The sequence below is a fragment of the Trichosurus vulpecula genome, chromosome 4 (assembly GCF_011100635.1).
Source record: "Trichosurus vulpecula isolate mTriVul1 chromosome 4, mTriVul1.pri, whole genome shotgun sequence".
Lineage (NCBI taxonomy): Eukaryota > Metazoa > Chordata > Mammalia > Diprotodontia > Phalangeridae > Trichosurus > Trichosurus vulpecula.
In genome coordinates, this window is record NC_050576.1 from 272,150,955 (window position 1) to 272,177,250 (window position 26,296).

The 26,296-nt window shown below is 40.1% G+C and overlaps 1 protein-coding gene across 1 annotated transcript in view; it reads right to left on the reverse strand.

Annotated features, from left to right (window-relative positions):
* The window catches only part of COL4A3 (collagen type IV alpha 3 chain), a 121,964-nt gene that overhangs the window by 12,589 nt on the left and 83,079 nt on the right, over positions 1-26,296 (reverse strand). Inside the window, exons 33-40 of the mRNA XM_036755705.1 lie at positions 18,240-18,293; positions 17,517-17,615; positions 13,222-13,407; positions 11,441-11,571; positions 6,602-6,674; positions 3,732-3,803; positions 3,514-3,639; positions 54-152 (exon numbers count right to left, since the gene is read on the reverse strand). Of these exons, the coding sequence (XP_036611600.1) occupies positions 54-152; positions 3,514-3,639; positions 3,732-3,803; positions 6,602-6,674; positions 11,441-11,571; positions 13,222-13,407; positions 17,517-17,615; positions 18,240-18,293 (840 nt within the window). The remainder of the gene's footprint in view (positions 1-53; positions 153-3,513; positions 3,640-3,731; positions 3,804-6,601; positions 6,675-11,440; positions 11,572-13,221; positions 13,408-17,516; positions 17,616-18,239; positions 18,294-26,296) is intronic.

A 26,296-nucleotide genomic window follows, 5' to 3' on the forward strand; every position in this document is an offset into this window, starting at 1 on the left:
CTGACTCTTTACAAGCCTAATTTTGTTGAGAAAATAAATCTAGATGTATTTACCAATTTCTCCTTTAGATCCTTTGTTGCCTTTTTCTCCAACTGGTCCAGGAATTCCTGGTTTTCCTGGTTTTCCTGGTTGACCTCTTGGTCCCTGAAGTCCTATTCAGCATCAAACATTGCATCATTACATTCATACACATGGAAAAGCAAAAAAAGAAAAACCCAACAAATCAACCATCATTCTCATGCATGGGAAAACAGTAATAAAAAGAAGTAAGGAGTACGTAGGTGGCACACAGTGTACAGAGAGCTGGACCTGGAGTCAGACCTGAGTGTAAATCTATGCTTAGATACTGACTAGCTGTATGATCCTGGGCAAGTAATTTAGCCACCGTTTATTTCAGTTTCTTCAGCTGTAAAGTGTGTGTGTGTGTGTGTGTGTGTGTGTGTGTGTGTGTGTGTGTGATTTGTCCTTCAAAGAGTACCATAACATTGGGAAGATGATGCAATGACTTGCAAGTGAATTGGATTTAAGTGAGGGAGGGCTGTGCAGAGTCACCAGCCTCACTCTCTCCTCTGGAGCCATCTGGGTCCAGTGGCCAGATAGAGATCTAGACAACTGGGGATGGCCCGATACAGTTGGGGACTTCGGCCTTTTCAAGCTAAGGTCTTTAAGAGGTCTCAGTTTGACTGAGGCAGTGCCCATTCAGTGATTGAGGCTTAATAAGAAATGAGGCAGAGAATAGCCTCTTTATCTAGTAAAAAAAAAAATTAATCTGGGAGGGGAAGACCCTCAGGGTTTCTGGCCAAAACAGAAATAATTGCTATTTACATTCATTTTGAGCCAATCAGAACCCAAAAAATGGCCAAGTAGAGGTTGGTGTGGGACCTGTTGTTGGCCAATCAATGAAAGCCAGAGTGATTTAGGGTTAAAAAAAAGTTTCAGAGATCCTTCCTTCCTCCCTTCCTCCCTCCCTGCCTCCCTCCCTTCCTCCCTTCCTTCCTTCCTTCCTCTCTCCCTCCCTCCCCCCATTTCTTTCTCTCTTATTACCTTTCTTCTGTATGATGAAATAAATAGTTGAAGGCCCTCTTCAGAAAATGTGATCCCCAGAAAAATTATTATTTTATTATTATATATTATATACTTATATGGTGTATAGTTATAATACATATCATATGATAAGTGAATTTAAAAGGTAGAAAACTTGCTACAGTAGTCAGAGGAGAGGGGTTTCCTGAGTACTTGCATTAAGTACTAAAAGTAAGTAAGGGTCAAAAGGAATAAGATGGAGGGAAAGGACATTCTAGGCATAGAAAATGGACTCAGTGCAGCACCCATAGTTTGGGAGTGTTGGAGGGGTGAAGCAGGGAGAAAATTGTCTAACCAAAACCAGTTCAAACCTGCTAAAACCAGTTTAAACTGGTTCAAACTGGTTTAAACTGGCAAAACACAGAAAAAAATTTTTCTCAGGCCCAGTGATTGCTTTAATTACCTAACCCTTTGGGTCCCCAGCATGCAAAACCACTGCCTGATTTATAAAGGTAGTCATTAAAATCATCACTGTTCTTAGAGAACAATAGAATTCCATTACAGTATGGATTTGGATAGGCCAAATAATAATAGTAATAATAGTTTACTTTTATATTGTGCTTCACAGTAAAATTCCTTCTTTACAATAAACCTGAAAGACAGGTAGTATAAGCATTATTATTCTCCTTTTCACAGGATCATAGAATTTTAGAGTCAGAAATAGCTTTACAATCCATCTAGTCCCACCCACACCAGAAAAAGAATTCCCTCTATAACTGAACCACTAAGTGGTCATTAACTGTGTGCTAGAAGATGTCCAGTAAAGGGGAATCTTTTATTACTTGCAGCTCCTACACACTGCCCCAGTCCTGCCCCAGAGTCAAAGAGAACAAGTCTAAGTCCTCTTTGAAGTGAGAGCTTTTCAAGAACCTGAAGACAGTGTCATGATTCCCTTCTCCCTCCCCAGTCTGCTTTTCTCCAGGCTCAGCACCCCCAAGTCCTTTGACTGAAGCATGCAATCAAGACCCTTTGTCATCTACTAGACAATCACCAGTCCTTCTTAAACTTTGGATCCTGGAACTTGATGCAATTCTTTGCACGTGGGGAAGGGATTCTGTTAATCTGTAATTCTGTCATTAACAGCACAAACAAGCCAGCAGAATCCAAGATGCAAGACCTATAGTTACAAAATGACTTCCAGACCAACCCATGGCAGGGTGAGGGGTATGACTAGGGTTCCAGTCTATATCTTTTTACTTCAGAGTCCACTGTAACATAGCACACAGATATATACATACCAGGAAGGAGGGAGAGAGAGAGAGGGAGGGAGGGAGGGAGGGAGAGAGAGAGAGACAGAGAGAGAGAGAGACAGAGAGAGAGACAGAGAGAAAGAGAGAGAGAGAGAGAGAGAGAGAGACAGAGAGAGAGAGAGAGAGAGAGAGAACGCACAGATTGTGGTTTCGTGAATAGGAGAACTGGTTTGAAGCCAAAAAGACTTGGATTCAAGATCTGCCTCTACTGCTTAAAAACTGCCTATGTTTATGATCCTGGGCAAGTCACTTACATTTACAATGCTCTGGGCAGCCTTCTAAGACTTAGACATAGATGGAAGAGGTGTCAATTTGCATAGATAGAACTTCCTCACTCAGGAGTTGGGAAAAGTAGTGAAATCACAAGTACAGTCCTGTCTCCACATGGTAGATGTTAATTGCCTAACATCCCTCTTTTAAAGAGACCCCATTGTATTAAGCACCCATCGACAAAGTGACTTATTTTGCATCAGGAAAGCTTATCTTTCAGAAAACTCACAATTGATTATGGCATATAGTAATCAGGACAAACATTCAAAACACTTATCTAGAAAATGCATATGAGTCAACCAATTTTTCCTAACAGTTCAGTATAGATTGGACAACTTTTAGCTGCCAGCAAGTTATACACTGAGCTAGATTGTTTGGTTTAATATTACAACACACTGTCTAAAGTTGTGTTGTTTAACCTCAGGATAAATGACTACTATTTTAATGTTGGGAAACAGATGAGTATATAGATTTAATAGTATAATAGATAATAGTTTAGAGTCAGTGGGTTCGATTCCTGACTTTGGTATTTATTAGCTTTGGCAAATCACCCAATCTGTCTTAGTTTCCTCATCTGTAAAAGGAGAATAGTAATACTTGGACCTCTCTACCTTCCAGGGTATGAGGAAAATATTTTGCAAAGCTTAAAACATAATCTTGTTCATAGATTTAGAATTTTAGACTACCGCCCGGATCATCTGGTCAGCCTCTTTTATGAAGAAGGCAACTGAAGCCCACAGATATGAAGTGCCACACTCAAAATTACAAAGGCAGAAAGTAGCAGATCTAGAATTAAAATGTATATTCTTTGACCAATTCTGGTGTTATTTTCATTTGCCAAGCTGTAAATGTCAACAATTATTATAGAATGACTTCTCAGTGATTCCATTTCATACATCTGATTCCCAACCTGGGTATCCTACTGGTCCTTGTGGTCCTGGTTCTCCCTGCATTCCTGGGTCTCCAGGTTGACCAGGAGGCCCTGGGCTCCCTGGCAGAGATAAAATTTTAATTGTTCCAGGGTCTCCAGGTTGACCTATTGACACAAATACAATAAAAAGATGATTTATTACCGTTAGAAATTTATCTTCAATTTTATCTTCATAAAATATATATAAAAAAATTTACCCGGAGGTCCTTTTGGCCCAATTGACCCTGGAGGCCCAAATGGTCCTGGGGGTCCTAGATTGCCTTTTTGTCCTGCAGGAAAAACCAAATTTATAATAATTATATAGTCATTATACTTTGGGGGAATGACTTCAAGCCACTTCTACCTTCAGGTTGGTGATATACTTTAAACCAGAGGTTCTTAACCTTTTTTGTGTCATTGACCCCTTGGGCAGTCTGGTGAAGCTCATGAAACCTTTTGCAAGTCATGTTTTTAAGTGCATAAAATAAAATACATAGGGATTTTGAAGGAAACTATATTGAAATATAGTTATCAAAATATGAAAAAACAAAACAAGTTCACTGACACCAGGTTAAAAGTCTCTGCTCTGAATAGAGACTATAGATTAGAGATATAGAGGCTAACATTAGAATCATTATTATGAGTCCTGCTTGAGGCGTTGCTCCAGAATAAGAGTTGGAGATGACATGATCTAAACTATGTCAATCCAGAGAAAGCTTTTAACCTTGACATTTGATGAAGATTCCAATTCAGGCACATGCTTGGCCAGGCTATAAGCCGATGCACAAAGTGGAGGAGACAACTAAAAACACATTTTGTAAAAGGGCAAGGGTTCTTAGTTACTAGTTTTCTGAATTTAGAAACCAATTCAGTTTCATTAAATTTTTGAGTAGAGTCATTATGAAGCCAAGCCTCATTAAAAGTTCATTGGAACATTCTTCTGGTAAGGGACAGTGCTTAAATATTATGGTTATCAATGTGCTTAATATCACTATTGGAGGTTTACTGAATATGGATATAGCAGGGCATTTCTTTCTAGTACCCTTGAGAGTAAATGTAAACCCTGCCTGCTTTTTACCTAACCTCACTAAATGGGGAGGTTTCACTTTTCATTTCTAGCCTTTGACACAGGTAAACAGAGGACAAGAAGATCCCTGTATCCGGAGCCAAGATGTCAAACAGTCTTTGCTGCTCAAACCAGATTAAAGTGTAATTGGGAAATATTTAACAAAATAAATAAAAATACAATAGGGCACAGATAACGCGTGGTTTTCCAAGTCAATATGTAGGTTCAGGGATCCTTACGTACAGTTTAGTGGCCCTCATTTCTGTTTTGAGTTTGACACCATGAACAACATACTCACTTTAAGGCATCTAGTTTAATGATTGCAATTTTTAGGAAATAAATACATGTTTTTAGTGAAAGAAGGGATAGGGACTGGGCCTGTGATTTTGCTGGTATAGAGAATTCCTAAGTAAAGTGACTCCTACCAATAAAGGGTGGCACCTTCTTTGCAATTTATAATCTTAAAGAGTTGCCTAGAGCAGTGGTCTTAAATTCCAATAGAATTGGGGGCCAATAATCCATACATAAGAATCCCTGCATGCTGCATGTTGGCTTAGTTTTAAAATGTGATATTATCTATGTTTTATTTCATTTTTATTTATTTTATTAAATATTTCCCAATTACATTGTAATCTGATTTGGGCAGTATCATGGAATGTTGTGGGCAGCCAAGCCTTGCGAGTTTGATACCTCTGGCTTAGAGACTGTGCCCAAAGTCATAGAAGCCAATTCTGGGTCAGAAGCAGAACCAGAACCTGGACTTTTCTGGCTTTGAAGCCAGCTTTTTCGCCACTATGCCACAAGGCCTCTCAGGGTTGTGAGGGGAAAGACAAAAACAAAACTAAAAATATAACATTAATAGTGAAGATGAATTGGTAATTACTCAGAAAGTTGTCATCTTAATGAAATTTTCAGGTTGAAGAAATCTTTTTGTCCTTGACTTTTTGAGATGAAAATTCCCAAGCAAAAATTACAAAAAAAAATAGTAATATTTTATGGGACTGACTGGAAGATCCAGTGGCTTACTCTACGAACTCAGGGAAGAGAGCAACCATCTTCATTCTACAAAGGTGGAGGTATTGACCTCATCAATTCTCTTGGGAAGATTTCCTCAGGACTTCTTATTATATAGTCAACTGATGTTGATGTAATCCTTTAAGGTCTGCAAAGTGCCTCATCTAATCCTTACGACAACCCTCACTCACTTGATATTTTTATGTGATGTGATGATAAAAAAAAGTAGTATGATCGTCTTCATTCCACAGATGTGAAAAATGAGCCTCACAGGGGTTGTGACTTGTCCAAAGTCACATAACTAGAAATTGTCAGAGATGGAATTTGAATTGGGCCCTTCTGACTTTAAGTCCAGCACTCAGGCTACTATGCAGCCTCAGCAAGCCTAAAAGTGGGCACCTTCTATAGTCTCTGGAATCTTTTTCTAGGCTTAGAGGGAAGTAGTTAGTGCTAGGAATTCTTTGCATGTTGTGAACTATATTGCCTCTCTAGCCTAGCAAAGCTCTTCAGAATCTTCTACTCTGACTTTTTTTCTAATTTCTTGCATTAAAGGATCAGTATAAAGATTAGATTGAAAACAACAAACATCCTCTCTTTCTATTGCCTTCTGAAACCCATTCCATCTACCCTTGTCTTCAAAAACTAGTTTTTTTGGGCACCATTCACCTTGGGTGAACTTATTACCTAATATTTCTACTTTGTATGGCAAAACCTTTCTTGATTTGCAAAGAAAATACCGTGGGAATTAACTGGACAGGGCAAGATCATTAAGATGAATGCATTACCTTACAACCCCATATAAGGGTCATGGCAGTAAAGGATGGCTATCAATGAAAGACTCCATGTCTATTTTCCAAAACTTTTAAAGGTGTTTTTATTTTTGTTCCCATGGTGTATATTCATTTCCCCTACACCAGAGCTTTGAATCTGAGGAATTTAATCATCAAATTATAATTGGAGATTGCGTTTGCTCTCCCAGAACCATGCAGAGAACCTATAGACAAGTACCTGTCATGCCAGGAAATCCTTGAAATCCAGGATCGCCTTGAAAACCTGGAAAACCAGGGGTGCCTGGCATTCCCTGTAATTTAAAACAAGAGAATTGCAGAAGTTACCACATCTTAATGTTGACCATAAATTTTTCTTCTTGAGGTAGAGAGTAATATTATATTGAGAAAGTTTGGCAGGAAAGGTTGGCATAACTTGTTTATTTCAATCCAGTCCCTTGGCTAATCAGACATATTCCGGAGATAGTTGGGGCTCTTACATCAAGAAAAATCATTCTTTGTAATTTCAATGTAGTATGTTTAATATAATATTATTATAACATATATCATCACATAATTTATAATATATTATATTACATATAACAATATATACCAATATTATTATAATATAATATTTTCTGAAGTCTGCCGGATATAACTTTGCAGATGAAAGCAGACATTTAGTTAGATTAAAAATGATAATTTGTGTTTGTAATTATAACAAAGGTGATATAGCAGGTGGAATGGTAATGTCCAAGACCTATTTCTACCAAGCCAACAGAGGCATTAGTTTCCATTGTGTATGTATGGGGATGGTGCTGAGGGGACAGGAAATATGGGAAACCTGGGATAGAAGGGGAGCTAGGGACATTGCCAATTTGCAGGGATGACAGGTGCTAGAACAATCAATGAGTCAGTCAATCAACAAACATTTATTAAGCACCTACTGTATGCCAGGCACTGGGGATGCAAATACAATAAATGCAATAATCTCTGCTCGTAGGGAGCTCATACTCTAAGGATGAGACAACAAAGACATGTATAATACAGTAGAATGAATACAAATAAATTCAGAGTTGTTTGATACCAGGTCAGAAAAGGCTTCAGGTACTTCTGTCAAAGGCACCACCAACCTTCCAGTCTCCCAGATTTGTAATCTTGGTGTTACACTGGATGCCTTCACTCCACATAGCCAGTCAGTTGCCAGATCTTATTGTTTCTACCTCCATCTCCCTCCCATCCACCCCTCCACTCTACTTACAGCTGCACCTTACTTTAGGCCCACATCACTTCTCCCCCAGATTTTACAGCAGCCTCATAACAGACCGGATGATGACACCCCCCTACTCCACCCACTCCACTGGTTTCCTGCTATTCCTGGGACAAAACAGAATTTCTATTTAGCTTTTAAAACCCTACACAATCTAGCCCCAACCTAGCTTCCAGCATCATGGACATGACTACAGTTCCCACGTTCTGTGTTCCAGCCACATTGGTCTTTTCTTTCTCCTTCGCACGTAACACTTCATTTCCTGTCCCCGTACCTTAGGCTGCCCTGGAATATGCCTGGAATGTATTGTTTTATCGTCATGTCTCCACCTCATAGTCCCTTTATTCCTTGAAGGTGCAGCTTAAACATCATCCTCTTCATGAAGCCATACCTAATCCCCCCCGACTATCCATACCCCACTTCTAAAACTACCTTGTAATTAATTAATTTGTATATATTTGTATTTATTCATTTTGTACATGCTTGTCTCTTGCATTAGAATCCAATCCAATCTAATCAACATTTATTAGGCACCTACCATGTGCTAGGCAATGTCCTAAGCACTGGGGATACAATGGAGAGAAAATTCACAAAAGGAAGCAGGATGGCAGGGGGGTGGTGGAGGGGATACCAGGGGGTACCAGGCAGGAGCATTTTGTTCTTGTGTTGTTGTTGAGTCATTTCTGTCGCATCTGACTCTTCATGACCCCACTTGGGGTTTTCTTGGCAAAGACACTGGAGTGTTTTGCCATTTCCTTCTCCAGTTCATTTTACAGATGAGGAAACTGAGGTAAACAGAGTTAAATGACTTGCCCATGGTCACAGTGCTAGTAAGTTTCTAAGGCTAGATTTGAACTCAGGTTTTCTTGACTCCAGGCCTGGTACTCTATCCATTGTGCCACCTAGCTGCTCCATCTTGTTACCTAGAGTTGAAAAAACCAGTCAGGGCAGCCAATGCAAATATGCATTGGAGTAAACCCACAGGTTTACTATAAAGGAAGGCATTGGGAGGAGTTTGATAAGCTACACTCCAGTAAGCTAAGGGAGATGCTGTCAGGGCTTGAGTTAATAGCATGGTGATAAAATCAGAGATCATGTGCTTAACTTGAGAGGGGCATCTTGTTCCCTGGAATCTGAGCAGTAGATGCAGTGTGAATGCCCTCTTATACTTGTATCTTTGACACCTAACATATACTAGGTACTTTAAAGTACTTGTTTTAGATGGAGTGAATACTAGGCATGGGGGACAGCCAGTGAAAAGGTAAGGAGTGTCCTGGGTGAGGATCAGAGAGGACAGTTTCCCTGAACTTCTGAGCATTGGTGGGATAGTAATAGTATATAATGGATACGGAAAATAAGTCAAGGCAAATCTGTGAAGGGCTTTAAAAGCTAAACAGAGGAGTTAACATTTGATTCTAGTGGCCTTGGGAAGCCATTGGAATTTGGGAGTCTCAGACATGAGTACATTTTAAAGCTGTGCTGGAGTCAGGAAGAGGCCGTCTTCTCAGGACAGATGATGTCATGTTCATCTAGAGCAGTGATAGGCTAAAATTACTCAGCTGCTATTTTGCTTCTCTGTTAAGGAGAATGATCTTCATATTTGAAAGGGCACAATCGTCATGGTTAGGAAACAGTGGAAAAACTCAGGATTGATGAAGCAATGGTAAGAACTTGAGCACTTGGAAGGTTTAATTTGATTCAGGTCTTAGACCCAGATGACATGTTTCAGGAAATAACTTTTGATTTGACTGTATCAAGAGATAAGCACATACACCGCCTTGTAGGCAATCTTTGAGGGATTACAGAAAATGGCAGAGATGCCAGAGGACTGGAAACAAATTTGGTGCCGTGGAAAGAAGCCAGAAGATCTAAATTCACATCCTGGCTCTGCCCATTATGACCTACAGGACATTTAACCTCTCTGGACCTCGGTGTCCTCATGTAAAATGAAGAGTTTCAACTACATAGTTTATAAGGTCTCTACAGTTCAAATTGCTATGATCCTGTGAAATGTCTTAATTTTCAAACATGGTGGAAACTACAGAGCAGTGATTCTAATATTGGTCCTTGACAAATTCAGTCTAGATGATTAAGCAGATTATAAGTCCTGAAAAAATGAGGTGGTGATAGCTAGGAGCCAAGATGAGTTCACTAAGATTATTATCTCCTGTATTAGATTGTGAAAATATTCACTGGATTATAAAATTCTTGACTGAAATGACCATATCGCATTAATCTTTTTTAAATCTCCCCCAACACTTGGCACAGTGCATTGCAGGTACTTAAGGTTTGTTGAATAAATGAATAAAAACTAATTTCATTTCCTTTTGTGATAGGGTTACTAAGCTAGTAGGAGAGACTTACAGGAGACTTACAAAATAATGTTTCTTTATTTCAGCAAAGCACATGACAAAATCTTTCATGATATGCTTGTTGATAAGATGAAAAAGTAGGGACTGGACCATGGTACAGTGAAATGTACTATTGTGGCTCTTCTCAGGCCTCATTCTTCTTGACCTTCTGGTGGCATTTAAAACTGTTCACTGCCTTCTCCTAGATCAACTCTCCTCTGGAGTTCTATGGCATTATTCTCTCCTGGTTCTCCTGCCTTCTCAGTCTCCTTTGCTGGATCTTCATGTCACACCTGCTAACTACAGGTATTGCCCAAGGCTGTCCTGGGCTTGCTTTCCTCTCTATTCTATCTTTCCCTTGGCGACTTCATCAGCTCCCATGGGTTCAGTGATCATCTCTAGATCACCATTAACCAGATCTATATATCCATCCCTAGTCTCTCCTGAGCTCTAGTCCTACTCTACCAACTGCTTATTGGACATTTTCAACTGAATGTTCCCTAGGAACCTCAAATTCAGTATGTCCAACATAGATTTCATTGTCTCCCCCACCACCAAATCCATCCTTATTATTTTCTATCACTATTGAGGGATCCACCATTCTTCTGGTGATGTAGGTCCATAACATCTATGCCCTCCTCAGCAGCAGCCATATCCAGGCACTTGTCAAATCTTGTCACTTCTTCCTCTGCCTAGTTCAGGCCCTTGTCACTTCATACTTAAGGCTATTACCTTAGCCTTATAATTGGTTCCCTTGGATTAAGTCTCTCTCTACTACAATCCATCTCCAAAGTGATTTTAGCCTAATAAGGAAGAACTTTCTAATAATTGGAACTGTTCCAAAGTTTTTGCCTCAGTTTCCCCAACTGTTAGTTTGGGGATAATAGCAGCAACTACCTTGCACAGTTGTTGTGAGAATCAAACGAGATCATATTTGTAAACACTCAGCAGTGTCTGGCATGCAGTTGGCACTCAGTAAATGCCTGTTCCCTCCCCTTCTCTTAAGTGAAGGTCTAAACTAGGGGTTGTGAAAATGGTAAGGAGGGGGAAGTATAGAAGGGATTTTTAGGAGATGGAATTGATAGGATTTGATAATTGAATAGGGTGAGAGGAGAGGGAAAGAAAGTCAAAGATAATTCTGAGGTCTTCACCTGTGTGATGCTGAGAACTGTGGTATCATTAACAGACAGGGAAAGTAGGAGGGGACAGGTTTTGTGGAAAGATGGTGAGGATGGCTTGGTACATGTTCAGCTTAAGGTGTTAGGATCTGTATCCAACTTTTTTTTTTGATTCTATGAACAATTTGAAACATTCCTTTCCTATGGCACAGGACTCAAAAGTAACTACAGATGGTCCTCAGATAAATTCTCCTGCTTCCTCTACAAAGTTGGTAATAATACTTCTGTGTCCAACTTGTAAAAGGAACAAAAACCCACTAAGGATAATTTTCTTGGCTTACCAGATGCCCAGGGGGCCCAGGGTCTCCTATGGTTCCTGGTTGACCTGTTGGACCTTGGTCTCCTGGAAAACCTTTTGCTCCTTTTATTCCTAATGTGTATTCACAAGGTGGGCCTGGGGGGCCAGGATCACCTAAATTTACACATAGTTGTCAGTATTGTCAGAAGTCAGGCCATCCAGTAATATCAGTGATTGCTATACATAAGATCCCTTGAAAGCTAAATTTATTTTTTTTCCTATAGAGAACTGTTGATGGTCAATATAAAAAACATCTCTCCATTAGTCCTATTAGTGTAGAAAATCTGTATGTTTCATATTTCATGGATCTGTGGTTTCCTTAGTGTGAATACTCCCCTCACCATTGCAGATGGGAATCTCCCCTTTTGACAGCAGAGGTTATGTATTTTGGCCAAAAAAAATGTTACCTTTTCTCTAACCTGAAGTTCTCTGGCCATCAGACAACAGGTATATACAGTCTCTAGCTGGGTCCCTATTTGAAATGCCTTTTAGCCCCTAGGACTTGCTGGAGCTTGTACTCCATTGGTATCATCTTCAAGGACCCAGGGTCATTTCTATGACCAAATAAAGCATAGGAGGACTGTATTGTATTAGGACTTTTTATTTTTAAAAATTGCTTTCAGTATTTATTTTAAGGGAAAAAAATTGTCAAAATTAATGTCACATATACTACATTCTTTCATTCAAGCTTTTTGATACCCATCAGGTACAATTTTTATGCTGTTTTACAAGCTAATTTTTTATTTATAAGAATTAAAACCATCTGATTATACATTTTTACAATATTAGTGATGAGACAGCAAAATAGATGACTGTTTTTAATGGAAAATAATTCTTGACCATTCATTTATGGTAGTATTTGAACAAGATGTCACTCACTGCACATTGGCTGGAATGATAGGAAAACATTTCTAGTGTTCTCTGTTTTCATTTGCAGGTTTCCATTAGATTTAAAACAAATTAGAACAAATCACACGAACAGGTGTTGAAAACAAATTGATATGAACAACTAGAATGTGTATGTTAGAAGAGAAAGATCTATTTAATTCAAAAACTCTCCGTGGGCATTTCCAACGGCAGGATGTAAAAACATATAAATACTGACTCCACTCCCTTTTTATGGAGAAGTGATCTTGAGAATTTGTCTGAGTTTGGGTGGCGTCAGATCAGTGGTGGTGAGGTAAGGCACTGGCACTAGGAGAGAGAGGATGCCCATAATGAGCTCCCTTTTGGACATATTGAATTTAAGATGAATACAGAACATCCAGTTTGAGATGTCTATTAGATGTTGGAGAGGTGAGCCCGAAGGTCAGCAGAGAGGTTAGAGCTGAATAAGCAGATCTGACAATCATCAGCACAGAAATGACTATGGAATTTATAGGAGCTATTGAGATCACCAAGTGAAATAGTATATAGCCATATTGTAGAGCTAGTGGGGAGCTACAGGCCTTTCAATCAGGGTAGTTATATTATTTTTCCCCAATATGAAACCAGGGTAATTATGTGATTTTCCCCCAGTATGAAATCAGGGTAATTATATGATTCCTCCCCATTATGAAACCAGGGTAATTATGTGATTCTCCCCACCCCCAGTATGAAATCAAGGTAGCTATGTGATTTTCTCCCAGTATAAAATCAGGGTAGTTATGTATTTTTTCACCAGTATGAAAATATTTGAGGACCTCTGGAGTAAAACATAATCTCAACATTAGACAACATAGTTGTGGTTATTTTCCCCATATGTTTAGAAGTAAAAGCAGATACCTGGATTTCCTCTCAATCCTGGAGGACCCTGATTTCCTTTTTGGCCTGGAATCGGTGCACCAGGAAAACCCGGTAGCCCTGGTGGTCCTGTCATGCCAATGGGGCCTATTGCTCCCACATCTCCCATCACACCTTTTATACCATAGATGCCAGGTAAACCTGGACTTCCTTCATTTCCTTTGTCTCCTGTAGAGAAGAAGTTTGGTTGCTTTTCAGAATATTTCTCTAGCTATGATAGCATAATAACCAGTATTAAGAAGTGATTCAGTTAGCCATCAAGTTGGGTTCCCTGCTTCAATTCTCTCCTCTCTTTAGTGCATCCTCCAGATATCTGCAAAAGTGACTTTCCTAAAGTGTAGGTCTTTCCCCTAGGGACTCAGCAAACTCCTACAGCTCACAATAATCTCTGAGATCAAATATAAACTCTTCCGTTTGGCACTTACATCCCTTACCCACTTGGCTCCCACATGCGTTTTGAGCTATTGGGCATTATTCGTCCACACACAAAGTCCAGTCCAGCCCAGCCAAACTGATCTCACTATTCCTTGTACATGATGTTGCACCTCTCAGCATGATGCCCTAACTCTGGCTGTCCCCAAAGTCCGATATACACTCTTTCCTCAGATACATCTCTTCGAATCCCTCAGCTCAGGGGACCTCCTTCTATGGGAAACCTCTCATCCTGCTCTTGCCACCTCCCCCGCATTTTACCATGTACTTATATACCTAGGTTTGTACAGATTCCCCCTATCGCCCCTCCTCAAATTGTCTTTAAGGAAAGGGCTTTCACTTTCGTCTTTGTATCCCCAGTGCCTTGCATATAATCGGCAATTAGTAAATACTTGCTGATTGATTGGTCATAAAGGCTAGACCTGGGAGGGACCTTGGGGATCGGTCATCAGCTCCCTCGTTTATAGACGAGGAAATTGATCCATGAGGGGATGAATTGACTTGCCCAAGGTGACACAGCCAGTCTGAGGTAGAATTGGATTTACACATGGGTCTTTGAGTCCTGACTCCCAGTCAAGTACTATATCATGTTTTCTCCCCATTCCGTGAGCTGGACAAAACATACCTTCTTCCTACCTCATGAGTTCTATCTTTGTGTTGTACCAGGAGGGGAGAGAGAGGAAGAAACAGTCAGGTGGTGCAAGGCATGGGCTTGGTAATTTAGAAGATTTGATGTTCTACAGCTAATTACAATAATGAATCTGGCAATGTCAATGATGTTTCACCCATCAGCCTGCAAAATGTCCAGGAGCCAGTTAGGTGATATTGGTGAAATACTAGATGAGACCAGGGTTCTTCTCATCTTGTCTAGACTACTAACATTCTCTAGGTGTCAGTTTCTTCATTAACTAAAATGAAGAGGTTGGATCAGGGAATGATTATATGTGAGTGAGCAGAGGTAGCCTAAAATATAGCCGGTCATTTGTATTCTGCAACCTTAGATTATTAAAATTCTAAACACTGTTTTAGGGTAGGGACCATAACCTACTTATCTTTGTATCTCCTACAGCATCTAGCACAGGCTTATGCTTAAGAAATGTATGGCCAAGTCACAATAAACCCATCTCACTAGGAGTCGAATCACAGTTCTGAATTTTTATACTCAGTGAGGGTAAAGATAATTTATATTTGAATACATGGGATTCAATTGTCCAATAGTTCTATTCAGAACACTTTGATTTTAAGCGTATCACAGTAAGACTAGCCACAGCCTGGTGTAACATATAGAAGGATGGCCTTGGTGTTTGGAGGACCTGCTCCTGATGCGTACCAGCTGGGTGACCATGAACAAGTCAACTAACCTCTCAGTGTCCCCAGGAAATTTGAGTTGCTATTTGATTGGGTGGTAAAGTTTCTCTGTTAGATGTTTCCTGTACTGATGAAATCACAGGTCTAGAATCCTTTCCCATTCCCCCTGAACACTCCCTCTTTGAATTTTATCAGGTACATGCAATTTGAGGCTATTTCTTGAAAATATAGGACGTAAGATTTAGGGGAGAAGAACCTCTTACCTTCTAAACCAGGAAGACCTCTTGGACCTGGAAGTGCCCCTAGCAGACCTGGGGAAAAATTTCTGGATATTAGCATTATGGGTATCCTGTGTATCCATGTGATTCATTTAAGCATCGCATCAGAAGAAAATCTGATACATTGTTATTTTTCTGCTTCTTTTTTTGGGGGGAGATACTTATTTTTAAAAATATTATAATAAAATATTAATTCTCACAATGGCTGTATAAAATAAGCATGTCCCATTCTATACCCTAAGTTTATCACATCTCTGTAATGGATAGCGTGTTTTGCCGTCAGTCCTCTGGAATCAGATAGTTATTGTATTGATCTTCATCTGTATAACTTTCAGAATTGTTTTCTTTTTTTACAATGTTGTTCTTATTGTATAAATTTTCCCCTGGTTCTATTTATTTCATTTTTAATCAATTTATAAAAGTCTTCAAAATTGTTCGTTTTTCTAATGTTGATGTTAGGGTATAAACTGTTTTTCTGGTTGTGCTTACTTCATTCTGCATTAGTTCAAGTAAGTTTTTTCATGTCTTTTAAAAATATTTCATTGATGTCTTCTGTTTTTTACATCACCATAGTATCAAATGTATTTCCCCTTCTCCTCCCTGAGAGCCACCCATATGACAAAAATGGTTTGTTTGTTTTTTAGAGAGGAGAAAAATCAGCATAACTGATCAATACATTGGGAAAATCTAAAAATATGTGCAGTGTGTAATACCTGTGGACTTCCCACCTCCACCAAGGGGTAGGTTGGGGTTGTCTTTTGATATATCTCTATTTGAGTCCTGCTTGAGCTTTATAATTTTGTTACATTTACTTTTGATTTTTTGGTTCTTTCCATCCATGTCTTTTGGAAATCAATTTTCTCATTCTTCACATTTTCTAAGTTTACATAGTTTATTAAGCACTTTCTGTTACTCAATATATTTTATGCTGACCTCCCCATAGTATACAGCACATTGCCTGAAAATTTCAAAATAAGACAACTTTCTCTCTGCTCTCAAAGTGAGCTATAATCACAATATAGGAAAAAAATCATACATTGGGGTCAAGGTCTGAGTTCTTCTCTGGAGGAAATCTCCAGCCAAGTGTAATGGTCGTAGTCATGCTCTGGGATTTCTTCAGCCTCATCTGATACTGGAGATTTTTGTTCTTAAGAGTAGAGGCCAATGGAAAATATAGGCCAGAGAGGCCATAAGAAGGAGTTGATGAATGTATAGATTTGGCATTTTCTGTCTGCGTCACAAAATACATCTCCTACTTCATGATCCAAAAAAGATGCCCACTTTGTAGAGCTTCTGTCTTAAGAGAATGCTGATCCTAGGCATGATGCAGACCATATACTTATTTTTTGTAGGCTCAAAAGCCAGTATCCATGAGAAGGCAATGGTGAAACCTCTCCTCTCCAACTCTACCTTCAAGGGTCTTACAAAGGCCAGTATCCCAAACAGAACTGTTTTCCACCATCACCTCCCCATAATGTTTCCCAGTCATGAAGTTCTGAGTTGTTAGAACAGCACCACATACATCAGATCTCTCCACAGCATAATGTACCTTCTTCCATGCATCTCTTTCTCTTGCTGTTTTCATATCTTGTGGACAAGATGATTCCAGGATAGGCAGTTTCAGAATCCAGACTGATTTGCTCATGGAATTTTGTCTTGATCACTTTTCTCTGATTCATGCTCTTTATCGTGTAAGGTTTAAGCCATTGAAGGACTGTGCCACTGTTCCCCTGATTGGGCTGGAGAGTCCTCTCACAATAGAAATTCTTAGACACGGATAACATTTTTAAAACTGTCCTTGGAAGTCCTATGAAGATGCTGGAGAATACATTCTTTGCAGAAATTATGACCACATTCTATAGACATGGCACAGGTGGAGAAATCTAGGCAGATGGGGAACTTTGGCTCTTCTGAGAAACCTGGAGTGAGGTATGAGGCCATGACTCTTGAAGTGTCTCTGATTTGAGTCTTTCCCTGTGTTTGTAGGTCTAGGTCAGTTTCCTAGTTTTCTGTTTCACTACTATTTCCATTGATTAGGTAAATTCTAGGGTAGTAATAATTACAACTTTACCAAGCATTTGACTAAGCAATCACTATGTGCCAAGCACTGTGTTAGATGCTGGGGATACAAAGAGAAAAGAAGAAAACAGTCGATGCCCTCAAAGAGCTTATCTTCTAGAAGCTGGATATTATTCAACAACAATAATAAAGTTTTTCAGCAGTGAAATGAGTGGATTCGAGGTAACATGAAAATCATACCTAGTTCTCCTTTTTCTCCTGCAGGACCAGGAAATGCGTCACCACCTTGTGTACCTTTTTCACCCATTGGTCCAGGAGGTCCCGGGGCTCCTGGAGGGCCTAGAAAAAGGATGCACCAACCAAAAAGAAAATATATTTCCTTCTTGCTCATACATATTCTCAAGGACAAGGAAATGGTTTGAGATTTTGTTTGTTTGTTGGTTTTAAAAGACTAATTATTCAAGGTGCACCTAGGTGGAGCAATGGATAGAGCACCTGCCATGAGTCAGGAGGACCTGAGTTCAATCTAGCCTCACATACTTAACCCTGATTGCCTTAAAAAGACTAATTATTCAGAACCACAAATGTATAAATGTTAATTCTGTATTAAATATAATTGCTATAAATAAGTGAATATTCCCATGAAGATCTTCATGTTGGAATTTCTGAACTGATGGGGATTTCATTTGGGTATATGTACAGAGTACAGTTTAATACTTTTTTTTTCTGAATGTTATGCTGAATAATGGGTACAACTCTCTAAAATTCTGAGCTAGATATGGATGCGTAATTAAGGGACCAGCCGTAATTAAATGTATGGAGATTCTGACTTTAGGAGGAAAAACAAAAGATCACATTTGTACTCAAAATTGTCCACCTTGTGTCATCTTACAGCAGAGTTCTAAGGGTAGATTACAGAGAAAATAAAAATGAAACCTGGAGGCCCTTTCATTCCTGGAGTACCAGGGAAACCTTTGCATCCTTTAAGTCCCAAATCACCCGCAGGTCCAGGTTGTCCTGTAAACAGAATGATAAAGAAAGATTTAACAAAATACCACAGATATTTTAATGGAGGCCAAAATAACAGAGACAACCTCCCCGTGCTCTTCACTCCATTTCCCCACCCACCCAACTACCCATTACCCATGATAAGATGCTACAACTGGCAGTCGATTCTTAATTGTTTTTAATACTGTTTAATACTCACATTGTACCAATATGCGTAGCAAAGTCACTCTTGAAAGATCTGGCCCCATGATGTATTTCCAGGCTGCTAATAACCCATAGCTAATTGATTTATTAATAGCAAGAAGAAGATCTCTTAGGCCAGAGGTATCAAACATGTACCACAACACTCCTCAGTGGGGCCCCAACCAGATTAAAATGTAACTGGGAAATATTTAGCAAAATAAGTGAAAATACAACAAAACAGACAATGTTAAATTTTAAACTAAAGTCAATGTATAGCCCACAGGGATCCTTATGTATCCCTGTTTGTGTTTGAGTTTGAGACCACTTTAGATGATCCTTGAATCTATAGTTTTATATAACTTTGTTGGTACCCTCAATGTCTGCTATTAAACCATGAAAGTAGTCCTGATATCAGTTTTAGTAACAAAAGTACTAAACTTTTCAGAGTTTGAAAAGAAGAATATAAGCATTACCATTAAAAATTTGTCTGGAAATATCATCCCATAGTTTGGTACTGAGAGTTTTGGCTCTCAGTTCTAGACCCAGAAGGGACCTCAGAGGCCATCTAGTCCAAACTAATTTTACAGATGAAGAATATAAGCCTAGGGAGGTTAAGTGATGTGCCCAGTCAGAGCTGGAGTTTCATGGGTGAATTTGGAGTCAGGTCATCTGACTCCAGAGCCTGTACTATGATCTATCCCTTACTTGTTTTTTATAAGCATTATTAGAACAAAGTCAAAATTTGAAATTAAAATTCTGTGCCAACAAGAAACAAAGCTAAGGGTTAAACTTGAAACCTGAAACACACACAGTTTCAGTAGTTATACCATAGGCAGTTATCCCCTAGTGCCTCTATATTTACTCAGTTTGGGTAGTGATGGTTGGGTTCCTGCTCCTACGAGGAGAGGGCTTATATGTGTCAGTGATTGGGGTCAATCAACAGGCTGTGAAAGGGAGAACCTGTCTGGAAGAGCAAGGTTGTGATCTAAGCTAAACTCCAGGAATGTCAGCAGGATGCTGTGACGAGGTCAACCCCAGGATTCACCAGGCTAAATAAATCCAGAAGGATAGGCATTACTTATAAAACATCAGTTCCAGAATGGGACTGGTGAGAAAATTCAGCATAGGCGAGTCAAGGAAAATGCCATAAAAGCAGCAGCTTCAGACATTGCTCACCTGAGACAGTATCTATTATGGCAGAGGCAGCATCCTTTTATAGAAGCAACATGCCTGTCACTCCTTCTGGGCCTTTATTTTAGGGGGAGGGCCAGGCTGGTCACCATTCCTTACTCCTCTGCTTCTGACTTTCCAGGCTGACACCAAGTCTCAGTGCAGGTACTTTCTTGCCTCCTCTGTCTCTCTCCCCACTTCTCAGCTTCCTTTCATGTGTTGACTTCCTCCATTAGAATGTCAGCTCCTTGAGAGCAGAGGGTATCTCTCCTTTGGCTTCTATTTGTATTCCCAGCACTTAATATGCTGCCTGTCACATAGTAAGGGCTTAATAAATGTTTGTTGCTTGCCTGTTGCCTGTAAAGACCAAACTTAAATCCAATTTACTCTGGATCTCAAGGATAGGATCACATAATAGTCTTTTTTGGGGGGTGGGGCTCTCCTGGCTTAGAGCGAATGTAAATAGTAACTACTTCTCTTTTGGCCAGCGACCCTGGGGGTCTTCCCCTCCCAGTTTGATATTTTTTTTTTATTAAAGGGGCCATGCCTTGACTCTCTTTTTTTAATTTTTTAAAATATATTTAGTTTTCAGCATTGATATTCACAAGAGTTTGAATTACAAATTTTCTCCCCATTTCTACCCTCCCCCCCCACTCCAAGATGGCATATATTCTGGTTGCCCTGTTCCCCAGTCAGCCCTCCCTTCTGTCACCCCACTTCCCTCCCATCCCCTTTTCCCTTTCTTGTAGGGCAAGATAAATTTCTACGCCCCATTGCCTGTGTATCTTATTTTCTAATCGTGTGCAAAAACTTTTTTTTTGTTTTTGAACATCTGTTTTATTTAAAACTTTGAGTTCCAAATTCTCTCCCCTCTTCCCTTCCCACCCACCCTCCCTAAGAAGTCAAGCAATTCCACATAGGCCACATGTGTATCATTATGTATAACCCTTCCACAATACTCATGTTGCGGAAGACTCACTATATTTTGCTCCTTCCTAACCTATCCCCCTTTATTGAATTTTTTCCCTTGACCCTGTCCCCTTTCAACAGTGTTTGTTTTTGATTACCTCCACCCCCATCTGCCCTCCCTTATATCATCCCCCCCTTTTTTTATCTTCTTCTTCCTCCTTTTTTCCTGTGGGGTAAGTTACCCAATTGAGTATGTATGGTATTCCCTCCTCAGGTCAAATCTGATGAGAGCAAGATTCACTCATTCCCCCTCACATGACTTCTCTTCCCTTCCTACAGAACTGCTTTTTCTTGCCACTTTTATGTGAGATAATTTATCCCATTCTATCTCTCCCTATCTCCCTCTCTCAATATATTCCTCTCTCATCCCTTAATTTGATTTTATTTCTTTTAGATATCTTCCCTTCATCTTCACCTCACGCTGTGCCCTCTCTCTCTCTCTATATATATATAAATATACATATATATATACACACATACATATATATATACATACACACTCACATATACATATATATACATAAACATATATATATATATATATATATATATATATATATATATATATATATATATATATGAATATTCCCTTCAGCTATCCTAATACTGAGGTCTCATGAATCATACACATCATCTTTCCGTGTAGGAATGTAAACAAAACAGTTCAACTTTAGTAAGGCCCTTGCAATTTCTTTTTCTTGATTACCTTTTCATGCTTCTCTTGATTCTTGTATTTGAAAGTCAAATTTTCTATTCAGCTCTGGTCTTTTCACTGAGAAAGCTTGAAAGTCCTCTATTTTATTGAAAGTCCATATTTTGTCTTGGAGCATGATACTCAGTTTTGCTGGGTAGGTGATTCTTGGTTTTAATCCTCGCTCCATTGACCTCCGGAATATCGTATTCCAAGCCCTTCGATCTCTTAATGTAGAAGCTGCTACATCTTGTGTTATTCTGATTGTGTTTCCACAATACTCAGATTGTTTCTTCCTGGCTGCTTGCAATATTTTCTCCTTGATCTGGGAGCTCTGGAATTTGGCGTCAGCATTCCTAGGAGATTTCTTTTTGGGATCTATTTGAGGAGGCGATCGGTGGATTTTTTCCATTTCTATTTTGCCCTGTGGCTCTAGAATATCAGGGCAGTTCTCCTTGATAATTTCTTGAAAGATGATATCTAGGCTCTTTTTTTGATCATGGCTTTCAGGTAGTCCAATAATTTTTAAATTATCTCTCCTGGATCTATTTTCCAGGTCAGTGGTTTTTCCAATGAGATATTTCACATTGTCTTCCATTTTTTCATTCCTTTGGTTCTGTTTTATAATATCTTGATTTCTCATAAAGTCTAGCTTCCACTTGCTCCAATCTAATTTTTAAGGTAGTATTTTCTTCAGTGGTCTTTTGGAGCCCCTTTTCCATTTGGCTAATTCTGCCTTTCAAGGCATTCTTCTCCTCATTTGTTTTTTGGAGCTCTTTTGCCATTTGAGTTAGTCTGTTTTTTAAGGTGTTGTTTTCTTCAGTGTATTTTTCAGCATTTTTTTGGGTCTCCTTTAGCAAGTCATTGACTTGTTTTTCATGGTTTTCTCACATCCTTCTCATTTCTCTTCCCAATTTTTCCTCTACTTCTCTAACTTGCTTTTCCAAATCCTTTTTGAGCTCTTCCATGGCCTGAGACCAGTTGATGTTTTTCTTGGAGGCTTTTGTTGTAGGCTCTATGACTTTGTTGACTTCTTCTGTCTGTATGTTTTGGTCTTCTTTGTCACCAAAGAAGGATTCCAGAGTCTGAAACTGAATCTGGGTGCGTTTTCGCTGCCAGGCCATATTCCCAACCAACTAACTTGATCCTTGAGTTTTTCAGTGGGGTATGACTGCTTGTAGACTAAAGAGTTCTGTGTTCCACGTTTGGGGGGGATGCGCCAGCTCTGCCACACCAGCACTTCTCCTTCCCCAAGACCCTCCAACCTGCACTGGGCTTAGATCTTCAGCAGGCTGTGCACTCCTGCTCTGATCCGCCACTTAATTCCTCCCACCAGGTGGGCCTGGGGCCGGAAGCAACTGCAGCTGTACTTCTGTAGCTGCCCCACCTCTGTTGCCCCTGGGGCGGTAGCCAAACCATGAACTCCTTCCACTCCTGCAGCTTTTCCCACTAACCTTCTCTGTTGTCTTTGGTGTTTGTGGGTTGAGAAGTCTGGTAACTGCTGCAGCTCACTGATTCAGGGCACTAGGGCACGCTCCGCCCGGCTCCTGGTCTGGTTGGTCCGTGCCGCTCACGCTGGGCTCTGCTCCGCTCCGCTCTGCTCTGCTCCCAGCTCCATGCGGGATAGACCTCACCTAGAGACCATCCAGGCTGTCCTGGGCTGGAGCCCTGCTTCCCTCTGCTCTTTTGTGGGTTCTGCAGTTCTAGAATTGGTTCAGAGCCATTTTTTTATAGGTTTTTGGAGGGACTGGGCGGGGAGCTCATGCTAGTCTCTGCTTTTCAGCTGCCATCTTGGCTTCACCCCGCCTTGACTCTCTTCTTAAAGAGGCCTATTCACTGAATGGGCATTACCTCACTCAAAGTGAGAACCTGAAGAAACCTTAGCTTAAAAAGGCCAAGATCTCCCACTGAATCCTGGGCCATCTCCAGTTGTCCTGATCTATATCTGGCCACTAGACCCAGATGGCTCTGGAGGAGAAAGTGAGGCTGGTGACCTTGCACAGCCCTCCCTCACTCAAATCAAAGTCAATTGCAAGTCATGGCATCATCTCCCTGACGTCACGGTCCTCTTCAAGAACAAAGGACAAACCACAGTCCTCCTTGCCTGATTGACAAGGATTCTATAGATGTAGTTTGCCCTTGAGTAGACCCATTTGATGTGGTAGAACATAGGTTGGGTGCTTAGTAAGAAGAGTTATCTTAGCTGCCAGATTGTGAGCCTGTTGCTCACTCTGCCAGTTTCTGAGAAGTTCTAGGTATCTAGGCTTCAGGAAGACAGCCAGGCCTGATTCCTTATATCCAAAGGCTTCCCAAGGATACAACAGTGGTCAGTATCTCACGTCACTTGGGGGGAAGGTCTTTTTTTTTATATTTTAAAAAATACATTTATTATTTATTTTTAACATTGTTTTTTCAAATTTTGAGTTTCTAATTCTCTTCCTCCCTCCTGTCTCTCCCCAACTCACTGAGAAGGTAAGCATTGTGGTATCAATTGTACAAGTGAAATTATGCAAAACATATTTCCATGTTAGCTATGTTGCAAAAAGAAAAGCAAGAAAAATAAATAAAATGAAAAAATATGCTTCAATCTGCACACTCAGATTTCATCAGTTCTCTCCCTAGAGGTAGATAGCATTTTTCATCATGAGTCTTTTGGAATTGTTTTAGATCATTGTATTGCTCAGAGTCGCTAAGGCATTCATAGTTGATCATTGTACGATGTTGCTGTTCCTGTGTACCATGTTCTCCTGGTTCTGCTCACTTCACTTTGCATCAGTTCACATGTCTTCCCAGGTTTTTTTGAAACTACCTAAGGGGAGGGGGGGGGACCTTTAAAGATAGTCATCTACTCCTATGCTCTCTCCCTCTCTGCATAATTCAATAACAAATACAAACAGCTTAGGTTGGTGGCCAATTTTTAAAAATAAATTAAATTTAAAAATAATTAAAAAACAAAATAAATTACCAATTAAATAGATAAATGTTTTTCCTGAAGCTCATCTCTAATCCAAACTTTAGTGGTTCTTTATTACATGCAGGATCAAATAGAAAGTTCTCTGTCCTTTCTTGCTCTTCATAGTCCAACCTCTTCCAGTCCTTCCAGTCTTCTAATGTATTACTCCCCTCTATATACTCTGTGGTCCAGGCATATTAACTTAACTTTTATGGTCTAGGCATGTTGACTTTTGTTCCTCATACATGACCCAGCATTTCCTGTCTACATGTATTTGCATCCGCTGTTCCCATGCCTAGAATGCTCTTAACTCCACCTGGCTTACTTCAATACTCAGCTCAAATGCCATCTTCTATGGACCTTTCCAAGTGCAGTCCCTCACACAGTGACCCAAAGCACAAAGACAATGTTTTAATAAATGCTTGTTAACTGATGAACATAAAAATTAAATGAAGAATCAAAATTCTTAGTGTCTGTTGAAGCATCCAGGAAAAGATAATACACAAAGAGGAAGTGAAGAAATGGTGTTACCCAACTTGGCTCCTCCTTGGAGGATAATAAAAGGGGGACTAGGTCTCTGTCTCTGTTCTTCTTGACTTATTCCTGGCTCAGCAACCTCAGAGATTCAGTCTGGCCTACTATCCAAACGCTTATGTTGTCTTTTCTTGCAGCTTCTTTTCCTTCTTTACAAAATTGCACCCTAGGTCAGGGCAAGACTGCTGAAACTTGGGCAGTGTGGGGTAAATTGCCCAGCTGGCAGGCCCCCTGGATCATAGCATATTTGCTGATTGTCCCCCATGCCTATAATTCTCTCCTTCCTTACTTCCTCCTCCTGGCTTCCCTAGCTTCCTTCAAGTCCCCAAGAAAATATCATCTACAAGAAGCCTTTTCCAGTCTGCCTTCATCCCAGTAACTTCTCTCTGTTGATTATCTCCAGTGTATCCTGTAAATGCTTATTTGTACATAGTTATTCACATGCTGTCTCCCCCATCAGACTGTGAGCTCCTGGAAAGCAAGGACTGTCTTTTGTCTTTCTTTGTATTGTCAGCACTTAACACAGTGCCTGGCACTTAGCACCTACTTAATAAATGCTTATTAACAGACTGGTATAGTCCAGTTGTTGCTGTAATGCAGCAATTGGGACTTGAAGCTCTTTAATTAGATTAGGCAGGTGGTCAAGAGACGTTATGAATTTGTGGAGAGAGTGCTGGACTTGGACCCAAGAAGTCCTGGGTTCAAATCCTACCTCGGGTACTTATTAGCTGTGTGACTTTGGCAAAACACCCAACTTTTCTGCACCTCATCCTCATCCATAAAATGAAAGGGTTGGACTTGATGGCTTCCAAGTTTCTTCTAGATTTTGTTTGTTTGGTTTTCTTTTTTTCTTATTATTTTTTTGGAGGCAATAAAGATTAAGTGACTTGCCCAGGGTCACACAGCCAGTAAGTGTCTGAGGCCGGACCTGAACTCAGATCCTCTAGTCCCCAGGGCTGACATGCCATCCACTGTGCCACCCAGCTGCCCCTTCTAGTTTTCAAATCTATCATTCTGCAGCAATAGGCTTTACCCTTGACAGAGTAGCAGGGGGTGGCTTATGGTGTTGGTGATAACACAACAATACTTTTAGGTTTGCAAAATGCATAAAAGCTGTTGCCTCATTTGACCCTCACAATAACCTTCTGAGGTAGATGCTATTATTATCACCAGCATACGCATGAGGAAAACGAAGCAAACAGAGGTGAAGGGACTAGGCCAGGGTTACATAGCTAGTGAACGTCTAAGCAGAATTCACACTCAGGTCTTCTTAACCCCAAGCCCACTGCTCCATCCCTTATATCACCTAAACTGCTTAGGAGTAAAGGCAACCAGCAAACCTGGAGGTAGAGACCGTGCTGTGGACAAGAGGACTTATTCCAAGCCTCAATCCAAATGGGTGCTCAGAATATCAGTGCAAAGTAAGTAATTCACTGTGCTATTAGATGGATCCAGAGAGTTAGGTAGGGGTTAGAAAACAAGGGGGTCCAAAACTTGAGAGGGAATCAGCGT